The sequence below is a fragment of the Papaver somniferum genome, chromosome 4, assembly GCF_003573695.1.
Source record: "Papaver somniferum cultivar HN1 chromosome 4, ASM357369v1, whole genome shotgun sequence".
NCBI lineage: Eukaryota > Viridiplantae > Streptophyta > Magnoliopsida > Ranunculales > Papaveraceae > Papaver > Papaver somniferum.
The window spans coordinates 136,689,314-136,706,979 of record NC_039361.1 but is presented as its reverse complement, the minus strand read 5'-3'; the positions used below and the strand labels follow the sequence as shown (position 1 = coordinate 136,706,979).

General features: G+C 35.3%; 1 protein-coding gene and 2 long non-coding RNA genes across 5 annotated transcripts; all 3 read left to right on the top strand.

Moving 5' to 3' along the window:
- The first annotated feature begins 2,324 nt into the window (after positions 1–2,324).
- LOC113362763 lies at positions 2,325–3,261 on the top strand. The gene is made up of 2 exons (XR_003365816.1): positions 2,325–2,736; positions 2,916–3,261. It is a non-coding gene; the product is annotated as an uncharacterized LOC113362763 (long non-coding RNA).
- A 6,354-nt stretch (positions 3,262–9,615) lies between these two features.
- LOC113274299 lies at positions 9,616–13,593 on the top strand. Of its 3 annotated transcripts, XR_003322938.1 has the most exons (6): positions 9,624–9,753; positions 10,138–10,731; positions 10,991–11,830; positions 11,932–11,986; positions 12,063–12,200; positions 12,501–13,593. It is a non-coding gene; the product is annotated as an uncharacterized LOC113274299 (long non-coding RNA). The 3 variants fall into 3 exon arrangements; XR_003322939.1 differs by lacking the exon at positions 10,138–10,731; XR_003322937.1 differs by lacking the exons at positions 10,138–10,731; positions 10,991–11,830 and having other exon boundaries at positions 9,616–9,753.
- Positions 13,594–15,194: 1,601 nt separating this feature from the next.
- On the top strand, positions 15,195–16,060 carry LOC113273173 (cytochrome P450 71D10-like). Its single transcript, XM_026522934.1, has 2 exons — positions 15,195–15,324; positions 15,437–16,060. Exons 1-2 carry the CDS (start codon positions 15,319–15,321, stop codon positions 16,058–16,060), a joined length of 630 nt encoding a protein of 209 aa, XP_026378719.1. The 5' UTR covers positions 15,195–15,318.
- Positions 16,061–17,666: the final 1,606 nt, after the last annotated feature.

Here is a 17,666-nt window from a genome sequence, read left to right as displayed (position 1 = left end):
TCTCATTTTGTCTTTGATTTGTTGAGAGGTGTGGTCGAAGTGTTGTCGAGTTGTCTTCTTCATCCGATTATATCTAATTCCACCGTTTTGGCAGATGAACCAAGATTCCCCAATTCGAGAGAGAGGGAGGAAAAGCAAGATTCTCGCCTTAGCTATCAGCACTTGGAAATCGAAAATTAAAAACCCCCGATTCTTTGTTTTGCTTTGCTTTTGTTTCGGGGAGTGATTAGTTAAGAAAAACGAAGAATGCAAATTGGTTTTGGGTGACGGTGGTGGTAACAGAAAGAAGTGGAGGAGGATGGTGGCGACAGAAGGAGGTGGAGGAGGGTGGTTTGATTTGGTTCTGGAAACGGAGGAGAAAAGAAATGAACGAAAACACAGGGGATAAGCGAGGTATTTTGAAGATTGATGGGGTATTTTTCTGTAATATACTAGTTTTTCACCCGCGTCTTCTTATTGCTTATGGAATTTTAATGCTCTTTTCATATATGAGATATATTACAAAACCAAAGTGAAAAAAAATAAAATAAACAAAATTTCATAAGCTCCGATCAAAATTATCTTTTATTATAAGCTATTATTAAACAAAAACAAATTTTAAAGCATTATTCAAAATTCCTTATAGTAATAAAACTTATTTTACGGTGGGTCAGAATCAACTATAGTCCATCTAAAATGCTTCTTTTTCGGGGGAGATGCGCACAAGAAAAAATTCATACGGGACACTATTTTTAGTTTGCCACATATCGTTTTAAGTTCAAATTGCGTAACCCAATAATGTTGTGGGTTAATACAGGATATCATTGCCAATTTGCAAGACTTTATATCATTAATATTGCGATTTTTTCCGGTGCATATACACCGTGTTGGAAGCTTGTAAGAAATAATTGAGTCGTCTTGCAAGCAAACTAAATTTTCCTTACTCAGAAGTGACTTTATAATTGAGGAACAAAAAAACTAAATCTATTATATATGATCATCATCTTCAATCATGATTTACGAATTAAAAGAGAAGGAGAAGATAATAAATTTAATTTTATAATTCACAGAGGGTATTTTAGTCATTGTAAAAAATAGTTGGATATGGGATTTTGTTGATTACTATTTTATAATCCAATTTTGTCATCTTGTGAACCCTAAACCCAATGTTTGGAGCCCTTATAATAGGTTTCTTAAAAATTGTGGTTGAATTTAACGATTTAATTAATTAATTAATAAGTTATAATAAAATAGGAAAAAAGATGTTTTTAGCCGGAGTTTGTTGTCTTTGACATATAAAGGCTCGTCGGATTGCCAGCCTTCCGGTTGGATCCGTGGGTCCCACTCCAACCTCATTTATAAGGAAAATGATATTCAGCTCTCCACTTAGAGCTCTATTCACCACTCAATGCTAGGTGTCACAAGAGTAGTGGTTCAGGGATATTCAGCAAGGACCCACTATTAAGTAAAAGGGTTCATCATAGGGGTGTAAATTCGGGCAGGCCGGGCCGCCCGATCCAAAAACTAAGACAGGCCGGGCAGGCCAGGCTTAATTTTTGTGAGCCCGTAAAAAAATTCAGGCCGGACAGGCCGGGCACAAGTAGATAATTTGCTACCCAAAGACCGCCCAAAGCCCGCTTTTTATACGGGCAGGCCAGATCGGGCCGGACAAGCCACTATTTTGATTTTTTTTTTTAAGTTTAAATTTTCAAATAAACGGTATTAAATACAATATCCTTTTCTTTCCAACATTGCATATCATAAGTGATAGTATTATTTTATATTTAAATTACACTGATAAATATTTAATTTTAGCCTATAATAAATAATTAATTAGAGTACAATAAACTTTCTAATAAGAAAATATATTACCATTAATGTTTTGAAAAGGTTAATTATAAGTAAAAAAACAATTATGTATTTTATTTTTCTTGACATAAAATTGATAATTATAAAATTGTAACTTTTAAGTCTTTTAAGAGGATATTAAATGATTAATGGCACATAGAAGGCTTTCAGGCCGGGCATCAGGCCGGGTATCAGGCCGGGCATCATAATTAATCGCAAAGCCCGAGACCGTCCAATAAATTAATCCAGGCCAGGCCGGGTGGTCCATGACGGGCCATAACAGGTTTTGGGCTACTTCGGGTACAGGCGGGCTCGGGCGGATACAGGCAGGCCGAATATTTTCGGGTATTATTTACACCCCTAGTTCACCATTTGAAAGATGTAGGGCTTAGATGTTGTTGAACCGTGAGTAGAGTGGTGTTTTAGAGCTGTGAATAGCACCACCGCATTTATAATGAGCGAACGTCATAGATATTAAGTATTCTCGGTAAAGGTGCGAGAACAGTCAAACTCCGCAACAAGCTAACAACTATGTGCGAGTCTCACTCAGTGTGAGCCACCGAGTCATTAGTACCGATTGATACCAATAATACCCTCCTGAGTCACCGGTACCACTTTAATTATTATACAAGTATACAACACCAGATTGATTTTTAAACGGAGATGGTGTTATCAGCGTTATCCGAGAGAAGAAACAAAGATGGATTTTCTTGAAGTTGGTTTGTTTGCTGCATTTTTTTGTTTTGGTTAATATCATAGAATAGGAAGATCAATCAAATCGAGAAGATTAGGGGAGATTCTTCTTCTTGTTGTTGTTCAGTGTGTTGCCGGTGGAAGAAAGGAGGAATCATGCATGTAATGCGTCGTCTGAAGAGTTATGCCTCTGGTCGATCTTCCATTTCTGATCCCGTGAGTTTTTTCTGTTTATTTTTTAGGGTATTTTTATACTTGAATGTGTTTGTCTTGAACTATATTTATGAATTATTTTGGAATTTTTGAAGTTGTTTTCCGTTTTCAATTTTTTTGGGAAATGGCAAGAATAGTAGGATATTTTCTTTCTAATGTTGTGTTGATGTTTGGTTTGAAAGACAAATCTTTCAAATCGAATTATGCAGGAATTGGATTAAAGGCTACCGGTATCTCGATTCAAATTATCTGATCCCTTTAATCGTTTCGATTACATCATTCAGTGTAAATCTTGAGTATGAGTTTCAGATGTGTAATGGTTATGGTAATTTTTTTTGGATTTTGGATATATATGAGTTGAAGCGCTGATTGCGGGTATGACTTCAATTTCAGTTGAAACTTAGAAAATCAGATCCTTAATTTCTTCAGTTTGGGATTAAATGATCAATATTTTACCATACTTCTGCTGACTGTTTGTTGAAATGCCTAATAGAAAATACGTTTAGTTTTGATTTAGTTCTTAAAGAAGTCACGGGTTCATATAAAATCTAATTGTCAAATTTTCAGTCGTGCTTCATGGTAAGTTGTAATGGAATATACAAAGGTTCGAGGGGTTCAGGTGAGGGTTAAACTTACAAGACATTCCTATTGAATTTGTTAATGTCAACTTGCGATTTTGAATTTTAAGAACACAACACTGTATATGGAGGCTTAGATTAACATACACATATTTGAAGTTTGAGGTTAACAATCCAATATTTCTATGTGCGTTTGTTAGGAATGCACGTCTAACGTCCAATTAGGATCCGTTGATGGTGAATGGTCATAAAAATGTGGCATCGTATTTTGTTTCCGTGACAACTTTGGAAAGTTGCTGATTAGTTTCAGAATGGAAAAACAAATGATAAAGTGTATTTGTTTGCCTTTTTATTTTGTGTTTGTTGAATTTGAGGATATGAATTTTTGAGCGTGTTTGCCGGGTATATAGTATATTGCAGATAACCACATTTGAGGGCATATTGGAGGCGCAGAGGGTGATTCTCCTACTTCTGCCTCATGTCTGATTTTGATTTTTGGTTGTTTAGATTGATTAGTTTGCTTTTATCTACTAAGATTGCCTCAGGGATGGGTGAGTTTCCTCTTTTACCTCCTCAACCTTTGTTTCCTGTTCACGTTTTACGACTTTACTTTTTATGTGCAGATTGAATATAGACATCATCAACCTACTGTCAATAAATATAGGATACTGTCATGCAATCACCTTTTTCATTTATTTGCAAATGTTGCTGTGTTCTTTTGATCCTTTCTTTATCATCCAGTAACTTTGCGGTTTAGTCTTGATCTTTGCCAGTTCGCAATAATGCGGATCTTTAGGAGCCGTTAGAAAAGCACATCCGAAGAATGTTGTGAGAAGAATGCTCAAGGTTCTTAAAATTAAATGGTGTAGTCTGTTTAGTATTTTGATTGTCGAACATAAATATCTTCAATAATTACTTTTATAGATATCAATTTGTTTGATGCCAACCAACAATAATCTAAAATGCGTATGTGGTAGTCTTATGTCGTATTATGTACCATTTTTTTGCAATTCTCTTTTTTCTTTCGGCGGCTCCGAATTATAAAAGCATTAGTTTTGCACTGCAGGCGCATCGCGCGTGCCATATTACTAGTGAACTATTAAGGCAACATATATGTGGTGGTTTCTGTGCAGGCATGTGGTTCGCTTTTAGATATTATCAGGTCATAAAAAATTTATACTCTCTGGACATAAATCGGTTTATAAGGAACTGATGAATTTCTTGGCAACAAGTTTAAGAAAACCCATGCGCCGGAGCAGATATGTCATGGTAGGTGAGTAACCAAATGGATCTATTTCCCAAGCATTTTTCGGAACTTGTATCATTCAACCACATATTTCAATCTGTCATCTGATGCAAGAAATGTGCAAAGATCAGTGTGCATCGCGAAATAAATAAGGAGTTTTACAGTAGCTTAATAAGCAGCTTATACAAACGAAAAAGAACACTGTCCTACTTGTCAATGAAAGATTTTGCAAAGCATATTACTGGGAAGATATAAAAGTAAGATATAGGGCAGAATATCTCATATCTGTTTCAAAACACATCATTTTTTTTGCCATAATCCTTAAAATCGAAAATAGATTTTGGATAAAGTCTAAAATGCATTAATCTTAATCCAGGGGTCAACTGAAACACTTGAATCCATTTTGGATTTTTTTTTTATATAACTTCTCACAATACCAATTGTATGAATGGTAATGTTCATAGTAAAGTGCATGAAGCTTTTTAAGAAATTACACAGATACATTCATACAAATAGTACAAATTAACGACAGCATTAACAGACTATTAAGCTAACCTTTTAGCAATATTCAATGGTGTCTGATCTAGGCTTGTGGAACGCCTACATTACGTTTGTCATCTGAAATCATAGGAACAGTCATCGGCGTCAGTGCCAGCTCGATACACTTATGTAATAACTTGCCGCACGTTATAAATAATGTTTCTTCAGAACACCATTACAGAAATCTTCACTTCATAACCCAAACATCCGTAAAAAAATTTAGCATAGACATAAAAATATATTAAGTCAAGAAAGTAAAGTAATATATCATATCAAACAAAAGAAACATAACTTTCTTCAGTAAACTTAATCATTCTAGAGATAAGGAATTAAGATTTGTTGATCTTTCTTTATAAACACTGCATTCAAATGAAAAACTTCATTAGTAAGAAAACCCAAAAAATAAGGAAAACCATTGAACCACATCAGCACCAAAAAACAAAGTTTACTCCAAATACAAAATCTAAGACATGAATTTGGGAGTTCACCTGGTTTACTTTGGCCTTCTTAAACTGCCAACTTGAAACATAACAAAAGTAAATCAGAAACCACGTCTGAAAACGATTCAAACATATAATACTTGAGAAATAAAAAAAAAAACTCACTTGTTGTCAGTATTAGCAGTCATTCATTTAGCTCATCTCACGAAATTTCACAATAGAAACAACAATCCATAGAAAATAACAACTAATGGATACGAAATTAAATGAATCTGGCCAAAAATATAATCGACGATGAAAATCATGATTATCAATGCAGAGATTGAAGTTTATGGTTTTTAACAAATTTAAACAAGCAAATATGTCAAGAATTAATGAGAATAGGATCATTAACATGTAAAATTCTAACCAAAGAAGATTTACAATACATGAAACAATTTTTTCACTACAATAAGAAGGAAGAAAATCCTAGGCTAGGGTTTGATAATTGAATGAACCTTTGAATTTGTATCATTAAATATGCAATGGTTTATGGTCATCCTTTAACTCCGACTCTTCATAAATACCAAAAAATACTAAGAATATTGTGAAGAAAAAGGATTTCATCATTATACATACCTTGAATGAGTTTGCTACAAAATAGCCGATATCATACCTTTTAGCTCAGTTGTTGCAGCCGTCCATCACACCTTAGAGCTTAGCAGCCATTGATCACACATGGGAGAGACCAAGCTGCAAATTCATATTAAGAAGGGATCTTTTTACAGGCAAAGATAGAAAATGTTTATACATTATATTTGGAATGTAATATCTACAATATTGTTATTGAATTATATTAGAGGATAAACACGCGTATGCTACAAAGAGATCAATGTGCACGTCAAAAGTGAGTGACCGTGGGCTACCATTCAAGATACATGATGCTCAGTCAATGCAACTACTAGATTATAAGATCAGGTCAAACAATAAATCCTGTAATGTAGATAGATAGTTTCACCTAGTCAAGATATCGGTTGTTATTCTATCTTCTAGGTTTTGTATCCTATCACCTATAAATAGGATCACTATGTAAATGTAAAACTATCTCAGAGAAATCATCTGAAGATCAATAATATTTCACCCTATGGGGTTTGTCAGTGGACGTAGGCCATTAATGCCGAACCACTTTAATACCTGTCTCCTCCATTTGATTTTGGTATGTAGGTTAGTTTCTTTATGATTAATTTATGTTTATCATTGATTTAATCTTAATAATGTTTTTGTAATCAATGATATTCATCTTAGATTTGATCTACATATCAAAATCTAAGATGGTATCAGAGCAGAAATGCTCTCGATCCAATCGCTTCCGCTTCCCTAATCTTTGATGGAGTTTTTCAATATTTTTTGCTAAGTTCTGTCACTTTGTGTGGATTTCCTAACATTACAAAGTTTTTTTTTTCTCATTCCCATCAGAGACCCGTATGTTTATTTTTGATTTTAGTCGATCATCCAAAACTAAAATCATTCTTTCATATAAACAGACGTATAGTTTGCTTCACCACTTAACTGGTTTCAATTGTCCACTGACAATTTCACGCCTGGGATAACTATAGGCGATTCCGCTGCACCCTCTTTTCTCAATTCTGGTAATTCAGGATTACCCATATCTATTGCCAATCCGGGTGATTCAATCTCACCTGCAGTTTCTCCAAATACTACTAATAATCCAGTAGTATCTTCTACAGTTCCTTTACCTAATCGCAACTCATGCTCAACACGTAACAGTGCTTCCCAATCTGGTATGCAATACTATTCATTTGTTTCGCATTGAGAACAACTAGTTTATCTACCTAGTTTTCTTATTTGATACTGCCATTTTATCGGCTTTTCAAGGAATCAAAGATATGTTTATTGTTCTTTGAAGCTGCCATCAGCTATTGGCTCTTTAAATTCTGGTCAAATCATTACCTCCAAAGATATTTTCCATCTTTTGGAATCTCATGTCAATTCATCTCCAAATTCCATCTTTTAATACGCATGTTTGTTTGCACAATTGGGTTTGGATCAATATTTCAAAGTATGGAGGATTCATCATAAAAGAAGATACCAGTTTTGGGGATTCCTTATCTCTGTTTGTTTGAAATCAACAACCCAACATATCAATATCCAATCAAGTCCACTAAGCAACCAGAAGAGCCACCATTCCATATATGTTCTCGAGTTTTGAAGATTTTTCCGCTGCTTCTGTACCTTTGTTCAAGTGTTCAAGTTCTGTGGTCCGTGATTGAAGCTCAAAGTACAACTTATACGGTTTTAGGTTACAAAGTCTTTTCCCGAAGATTTTTCAAGTTGTACACTTCAACAAATTTCCGTGTCCAACTTGAGAGGGGGTATTAGAGGATAAACACGCGTATGCTACAAAGAGATCAATGTGCACGTCAAAAGTGAGTGACCGTGGGCTACCATTCAAGATACATGATGCTCAGTCAATGCAACTACTAGATTATAGGATCAGGTCAAACAATAAATCCTGTAATGTAGATAGATAGTTTCACCTAGTCAAGATATCGGTTGTTATTATATCTTCTAGGTTTTGTATCCTATCACCTATAAATAGGATCACTATGTAAATGTAAAACTATCTCAGAGAAATCATCTGAAGATCAATAATATTTCACCCTATGGGGTTTGTCAGTGGACGTAGGCCATTAATGCCGAACCATTTTAATACCTGTCTCCTCCATTTGATTTTGGTATGTAGGTTAATTTCTTTATGATTAATTTATGTTTATCATTGATTTAATCTTAATAATGTTTTTGTAATCAATGATATTCATCTTAGATTTGATCTACATATCAAAATCTAAGAAATTATTCTAAAATGCAATTTTGAATAGCCACATTATTCTTCTATCATCGTATTTAGTGGTTAATATTTTTCTATATAAAATTTATTAATGATTTCTAAGAAGATTTTAATTACCTTGAAACAGGGGCGAATGGAAGAGAATTTGGATCGTTTTGAGCTTTCCTGAAAAATGGAGGAAAGACGATTGCAATAACACGGCAACTTAAAGCACCCAGAAGAGCTTAATGTTCTGTGATACTTTTCTAAAAAACAACCTACTCAATAGGTGAATAATATCTACAATACATTAAAAAGAGAGAAAGAAAAAAAAATCACCTAAAGTGATTTTGAATGAGAGGAGTAGAATCCGCGATTGACTTTTTTTTTTTTTTGTGTGTGGTACCTGTAAAAATAAACGAAACCTATAGATCAGAAGAAAGACATCTGCAAGCTAAAACCAATCTCGACAAAAACCATGGATCAGAAACAAATCTGCAAGCTAGAAAAATCCCATTGGAATACCATTTGAAGTGCCAATGGATACTTCCCAGGATACCTGCAAAACCATAAAAAGGAAAATACCAATCTAAACCCCGCTACCAGAAAGAAGCGGCGTCGAGCAATAATGGGTCTTGGCTTATGCTCGGCTACTTTATATTGAAACGTCTAGATCTTGCCCATAAATAAAAACTTCTTGTTTTGGGAACAACATTATATTCTTTTCACAAAATATCTAAAAATATCTAAAATTCATATATTCTTGTCAAGCTTAAGAACGAAAATCACAAATTTACATATTTTATCATTTTTTACCGTAAAATTTTCTGTTTTTAGTGCACCTAATATTTTTTGTCTTATATAGAGCGCTACTAAACTCAGAGAATATCTTAGAAAATAATATCAGTATCATTATATTTTTGATATCCATATTTATTTCGATATCTTTTTTTTTATACCTTGATTTCCACATAAATGTTGATATATTTGAGTCATTTTCATGCGTAGAAATTTGTCAAAATTGCTATACTTATCGGATTCTATCTTACTCAAAAAATGCAACTTGCCTAAATTTCATTGTTGACGAACCTGCTTTCCTAATTTGTGGAGTTGATCGGGTTCCATCTTAGGTCAAAAAATGCAACTTGCCTAAATTCCATTGTTGACAAAACTGCTTTCCTAATTTGTGGGGTTGAGAATGCTTTATATTCCATTCTTTTTTTTTTGTTCTGTTTCGTATTCCATTTTTTTTTGTTTTTTTTTCTTCCTCTCTGCAAATGTTTTACTCCTAATGATGTTGTATTATTTTTATCTGTACAGGATTAAAAAACCCTTTTGTAAATCCTCGAAAGAAGATTTCTTGATTCATATGTGACATCCACAAATCAGGTATTTTCTTTTGATCGTCAATATAAATTTTGTATTTTCTTTTAATATCAACTGTAAGTGCAATTGTAATTATTATTTCTTTTACCCGTACTTTGGAGTTGTAATTAGGCAGATTTATTACAATTGGATTTTTTTTAATTCATATGATTGATTCAATTTTAAGATGATATCATGATGCACATTGCATATTTAATTTTATCATGATGATTTCTTTTTTTTTTTGTAATGCTGAATTTGTTTATGTTTGTTTTGTTATGTTTCCTAAATTAAGAATATTTAGTAATTTTAGGTAATTATTTTCAAAAAAATGTGATTGGCTAAATAATATTTCGTGGGCCCAAAAAATTCTCTTGAAATTCTATCGGCTGAAATTTAGAATGGCAGGGCCAGAATCAACCAGAAGCTCCGGTTAACCACGTCGCTCGAAAAAACTCTGTTTTTATGTAAAGAATTACGAAAGGCTACACCAAAATTCTTGACGGTTGAAAACTCCCCCTTTTCTTTATGGGCAAATTAATAAAGTGTCCTGCTTCAAACCATATAATTAATAAACCGGCCAAGCTTTTAAATTCTTTTAGAAACTGGCCTTTCCGTTAGAATTGACACCTGGGCCCACCAGATCGGTCAGCTGCGTTGAACAAGTCAAACTCGGTACGAGAATTTACGACTGTGCCCTTGCCCATTTACAGACGCGTGTGGTGTAATCTCTCACCACACTTTCTATTTCGTCCTCTCTTCTCCCTCGTTCTCTTCTCCCTCGTTCTCTTCTCCCAGTTCTGAAACTAGGGTTAGGTATTGAAGCTGTTTGAAAAGAAAAAGAAAACTGATGTTATTGAAGTTGTTTTTGTTGAAGACATAGATGTTAGTGAAAGACCAGAGTGTATTTGGAAGAAAAGTTCTACATATTTAGGGATTCAGAGATAGTGGTGATACAGTGAAGATGAGGTACAAACCGGGATTGAAACTGTCTGAATCAAGGTAAGATTAACGAAACCCGTGACTTAATATATGATGAAAATCATTGTATTGATAGTTAATTGATTTAATTGATCGATTGATTTTTAGGGTTTCTGTTTTTTTTCCTTTGTAATTAGGGTTTATTTGAAACCAAATTTTTATTGTTTAATTGGGGTTTAATTTTCGTGATTGGGTGTTTGATTTTAAGTAATATTGCTTAATTAGGTTTTCATTGGGTTTTCATAGGTTTATATCTGATTTTGTTTCATTTGTGTTGCAGTCAGTTCAAATTTAGGAATATCAGTGTATATGCGGAGCCAAAGAATGAGACTTTGGTATTTCCTGATTGCCATAGAGATGAAACAGAGTTGATGACACTTAAGTATATGGTGTATAAGGGTTTGTCTATGGATGTTAAAGAGAAGTTTAATTTATATTGGTTTAAGGAAGAATGTCTGCCACTGCCAGGCTAGTAGCAGTGGTTGAAGGTGCATCAAGAAAGCTGAGTTTCATGGATGTGCCCATGTCCAAACATTCTCAGGCTAGTAGCAGTGGTTGCAGTCAGTCAAAAGCTACAAATGAAGTTAAGTTTGTTGAAGATGTGGACAATATTCAGCTGGAAAACACCAAAGAAGATGAATGTCACCCAATTGAGAATCCAGAAGCTCCTCCAGTATATGACAGTGATGAAGACATTGAGTATGGGTCAGATGAAGAAGAACAAGAAGAGAAAGAAGAAGAAGAAGAAGAAGAAGAAGAAGAAGAAGAAGAAGAAGAAGGAGAAGGAGAAGAAGATGAAGACATTTGTTGGTGAATGTTTTACAGGGCCTGGCAGTCAGCCTTTGGCAACACCATCTTCTACTCCAGCTTCCACAACACCTATGAGTCTGCCATCTATAACACCATCTCTACTCCACCCTTTACAATAAATAACCTTTATCAGAACTTCTTTGGCATTGGATCTGTATCTCAGAATATAAAACAAGGAAAGGGAAAGGGAAGGGGAAATGGAAAGGCTAAGAAGAAATGATTTGAGATCCGTTTTCTGATTTTTTGTGTTTAAGAAGACAATATTTTTTTCTTTTGTAGACTTGAATTAATGCTGAATCAAAAGTGGCAGGTTGTTTATTAGTACATTTGCAGGTTACATTTTCAGATTGTTGAGTTTCTTACATATAGCATTAAGTTGTAAACTTGAATGCATAATTCTGTTTTTTGCAGCAATGAAGACTTCCTCTGAGACCCATTTAAAACCGTCACAATCTGTACAAGTGAGGTATGCTATGTTCTTGTTGTGTTCATTCTTGCAAAATTTCATCTCCATCTTTGATTTGCAGTGATCTTTGTTGCAGGTTTGATTTTGCAGTGGGCAGTTTTTGAAGCAATGACCAGATTCTACGCAAGCGTAACAACCATTCTCTACTGGTAATTTCACCATCTTGCATTTGACAGGATCGATGGCATCGTCAAACCATTCAAAGTACTGACAGGTTGGAATTGAACACTTCAAAAACATTTTTTCGTTTGTTTCTTTTGCTTTTGAAAACAATAGTTGCCTTATATCATTACATGGTATATATTTGCACCTGGAATAAATCCAAGGACATACCTTTGGATCATGAATTCCCTGTGCACAAATACAACATGAAATTAGGGGTTGTTTTAATCTTAATCTTACCTTGCTGCTGCTACTGCTGCCTGGAGAGTTTACTTCATTTTGGCTCATGTCTTATTTATTTTTATTTTTTTGATCTGTTGAGTATGACAAATACTATGGTTCTTCTCTGCAGGGCCTAATTTATATGAATGAAGCTGAATCTGACCGTTACAAATCCAACCGTTACAAATCCGACCGTTGCAATGAGTCACCGAGTTGACTCGATACTGGTTTGGCTACGAACTCAGACGAGGGTTAAGTCGTCTTTTACCTAGCAGGTTAACTGCCACATAGCCAGTTAACTACCTAAATCCGTTTTTTGAAAAAAACGGGATGGAAAATGTCAATATCGGCCAGTTTATATAAAGATTCAAAAAAACGGCCAGTTTCTTAAATATGGTTCAAAAAGGTGGTTACTTTATTAAAAAGCCCTTTCTTTATCATAGTAAGATTAAACAGCTGGAGTTCGGAAGAATTCTGTTAGGTCAGAGATACCACACAGATGTGATGGTCGTCTGGGAACTCTAATGCAGGACTGCTAGCATCATGTCGCTAGCAGTCGATCGACCAGATTTCTCCGATATAATTATTCGATTGCAGGAGTTAATCGCTTGAGTTTGCAGCATCTCTTTGCATCAAGCGTCAAGACTCAAGACAGTAAGCTGGACAGTATGTACCGATTTATAAATAGCAGATTCCTTCGAAAAGATCTTTGGATAAACAGGGAACCCAAGTGTATTATTGTCAGATGATGACCACTTTTCTGCGTGAATGTCGAGTTGTTTAAAATACTTGTTCATCCAGATGAGCACCCCATAATCACACCGTGGCTCGTGGATACTATCTTCAGATCACACTTACAGGTTGCTCCAGAACCGTTTATCGCCACCCCGCTGTTAGCCACTACCAACACCTCCTTTTGCAGTTTCTTTAACTGGTTACGATATAATATTTTTCTGATCCAATTTTTGTTTTTTCATGGAAGATTGAGTAGAATTATTAACATAAGTAATAGAAAATTTAGGTTCAGGTAGCCAATGCGGACGGCAAAATGTGGATAGAAATAACCTGCTGCAATTATTGCATCTCTAGATAACTTGTAACCTCCATCAGGAAACTTACCAGCAAGCATCCTGGATAAGCAGTTTGGTCAAGAATAAGAAATAATTAAAAGCTGGAAATTTTTAGACTAAACTGAAAAAGTAGAAGTATCTCTTTTTAAGGAACGGAGGGAGTATAAAATTAAAATATGAAAAATCATTTAGCTATAATTCACATCGATATTTCCAAAAAAAAAAAAAGAAGAAAATCAAAAAAAAAAAAAGATAAATAATCATTCAAGTAAGTTTAAAGAAGATGGGAAAAAATGATGTAAGTGATGTACACCTAGATATGCAAGGCTCATCTAGTTTTTGTGTAGTAAAATCTTCTTACCGAAAAAAAAAAAAAATCTTCCAGTTTCATTTAGAAATCTGATCTACCTATCGACAATCTCTAACGTAGGAAGAGATAGTGTACATACATCGGTAAATATAAAGAGGAGTCGAGGAAAATCAAAACTTTTCTATTCATATAAGTAGTACCTCCGGATAGAAAATATATATCGGTCAAATGTTTTCTATATATAGAAAATATATATCGGAATCAGTTTTGATAGTGTTTCCTAACTGAGAAGAGTAGATTAAGGAAACTGTACCTGATTCAACTATTTAAAATAAAGTGTCGCCATGTTATTGGCTTGGCACAGGTGGCTCATGATTTCTTTGGCACAGAAGATACGGAGGGTGAGAAATTTGGGGGAATTTTTTTATAGTTTGAATTTCAGATTGACTTCCATAAAATTGTCCGAATTCATTATTTATGGAATGAATTAATAATAATAGATATTATTTTATTTTTATTTTTGCGAACGTCTGCATTTTCTCTTGATATCTTTCTAATAGCAATCCAATAAATTCTCTTGATCTCCTTAAATAAATATATCATTATTCGATCCATATGTTGACAAAACCAGAGATTCCTCCATGAAACTCAAAAGTTTGAATTCTCCAGGGCACACCACCCATGGAGCTCTCTACTACTGCAATCTTTCCCACATTTTATCCACTATTCATAGCTTTCATCATCTCACTGTTTGTAGTTTTGAAAGCAAGCAAGAAAAGGAAACTGCCTCCAGGGCCATGGGAATTACCTCTCATAGGAAATTTGCACCAACTATCTGGTCGTGAGCCACACCGTGCCCTCACAGAGTTGTCAAAAAAATATGGTCCCCTTATGCACCTACAAATTGGTGAAGCCTCGACTATTGTCGTATCTTCACCAGCAATGGCGAAACAGATAATGAAGGTACACGATCTCAACTTCTCGGATAGATTATGACATACAATTACACAGATATGGAATTCGCTCCATATGGTGATTACTGGAGACGAATGCGAAAGATTTTTGTGGTACAACTTCTAAGTAGTAACCGTGTGCAGTCATTCAGGTCTCTAAGGGAAGAAGAGGTCTTAAATCTCATTGAAAATATCTCGTTGAAAGCCGAATCGCATACGAATATTGTTAATCTCGGTGAACTGATATACTCAGTTATGAATGACATGGTAGCGAAAGCAGTGTTCGGTAAGAAATGCAAACATAAAGTGGCTTTTATATCATTGTTTCACGATGTAACTAGGATTGCCAGTGGTTTCACCGTTGCTGACTTATTCCCTTCGCTAAAATTCCTTCCTGCCATCACGGGTTGGCAGCATAAACTAGAGATGTTACACAAGGAGATCGACGGGATCATGAGTAGCATCCTTGATGATCATAGGCGGAAAATAGTCTCACCTGGCATAACGGGCGGTAACCATGATCAATACGAGGAAGATTTTGTTGATACTCTACTACGACTGCAAGCTGATGGCGGACTAGAAGTTCCATTTACAGATGACAACATTAAAGCCATTATGTTTGTAAGTACATGCCATCTAGTAGCTCAGCATACAATTATTCTTTTTATTTTTGTTTTTGTTTTTTTTTAAGAAAAAAAAATGTATATCATATTTTCTTTTGTTGCGTTTACAGGACATATTTGGGGCAGGTTCTGACACGGCCTCGGTGACAGTAGAATGGGCAATGTCTGAATTACTCAAGAACCCAGGGATTATGAAGAAGGCCCAAGCTGAAGTCAGACATGTGCTAAACAAAAACAAGAAGGTCGATGAAAGGGAGTTGCATCAACTAAGTTACCTAAAACAAGTTGTATATGAAACTCTAAGGCTACATCCTCCTAATCCATTCTTGTTACCAAGACAAACCAGAGAGAGATGTGATATCAATGGGTATGAGATACCGGCGAAAACCAAAGTCACAATCAATTATGTGGCGATAGGAAGAGACCCAGAATACTGGAGCGACGCCGAGATTTTCAACCCCGAGAGGTTTGAGGACTCGTCAATTTCATATAAACGAACAAGCTTTGAGTATATTCCATTTGGTGCAGGAAGGAGGATGTGTCCGGGCATGGGATTTGGTATGACCATGGTCGAGCTTATGCTTTCCCAATTATTGTACCATTTCGATTGGAAACTCGCTAATGGAGTGAAGCCACAAGAATTAGACATGTCAGAATCTTTTGGTTTGACTCTTAAGAGAAAGAACGGTTTACATGTAATTCCTGTTGCTTACTCAGCTCAGCAATTTAGCTAAACTCACTATGTCTTAAATTTACAAGAATAATATGGATTAATCTCACAATTGTTGAGACTGATTATATTTCATTGTGTATTTATATGAATACAAAGTACTGAGAATTGACGAAAGATTCAAAGCCTAAGCTAAACAATAATAGCGTCAATACTGGATAGTTACAACAAATTACAACAAGAATGAGTACATAAGACTCGGACCTAAGCTAAAGACTTGCGCCTGGTGGTGACTGCTGACTGTTCAACTGTGGCAAGACTGATGGCTGGTGGTGACTTGCATATACATGTCCAATACCCCCCTCAAATTGGAGCGGGAGGATCATGAGGCCGAACGCCCAACTTGCTGACAAGACGTCTAAACCGGTCCAATCCAAGTGGCTTGGTGAAGAGATCAGATAATTGAGCCTCATATGGAATATGAGTTGGTTTTGTGAGACCAGAGAGCAATTTTTCTCGAACAAAATAACAATCAATTTCGATATGTTTAGTTCGTTCGTGAAAAACTGGATTTTCAGAGATGTGGATAACAACCTGATTATCACAATAGACTGGAATAGGATTCGGAATAGGAACACGAAGATCAGTAAACAAATAATGCAACCATTGAAGTTCAGAAGTTAACCTTACTAGGGCACGGTATTCTGCCTCAGCGGAAGATAATGAAATCGTTGGTTGTTTTTTAGATTTCCAAGAAATAGGACTGTTGCCCAGCATTGTGAAATACCATGTTGTGGATCATCGAGTTGTTGGACATCCTTTCCAATTAGAATCGGTATAAGAAGCAAGAGACAATGAGCTATTCGCAGAAAGAAAAATACCATGACTGACAGTTCCTTTAAGATATCGAACTACACGATGTGCAGCATCCAAGTGACCTGAGCATGGTTGCTGCATGAACTGACTTAGATAATTAACTGAGTAGGTGATATCAGGACGAGTCACCTGAAGATAAAGCAGTCGACCAATTAGGCGAAGATAAACACTAGGATCAGGTAGAGGATCACCGGAAGTTGGAAGTAGCTTAAGGTGTTGTTCCATAGGAGAAGGAGAAATCTTAGCACCTAAAAGACTAGAATCCTGAACAATGTCAAGGATATATTTTCGTTGGCAGAGAAAAATACCTTTGGGAGAGCGAGAAACTTCAATTCCAAGGAAATACTGCAAACGACCAAGATTTTTGAGAGAAAACTTAGATTCAAGTTTGTGTTTTAGTTCTTGAATAACCGTGTCACTATTACCTGTAATAATAATGTCGTCGACATAAACTAAAACATAAAAAGATATCTTACCTGAATGAAAAATAAAAAGAGAATCGTCAGCACGAGATTGAACAAAACCTTCATCAAGTAAGGCTATAGAAAATTTAGCAAACCATTGACGAGAGGCTTGCTTGAGCCCATATAAGGATTTGTTGAGTTTGTAAACACGATTATATCCCTTTTTCTGAAAACCTGGAGGGAGTTTCATGTAAATGTATTCATGAAGATCGCCTTGTAAAAAGGCATTATTGACATCTAGTTGATGGAGAGGCCAATTATAAACAGCAGCAACGGAGAGTAAGACACGAATAGAAACTAGTTTTGCAACAGGAGCAAAAGTGTCATGAT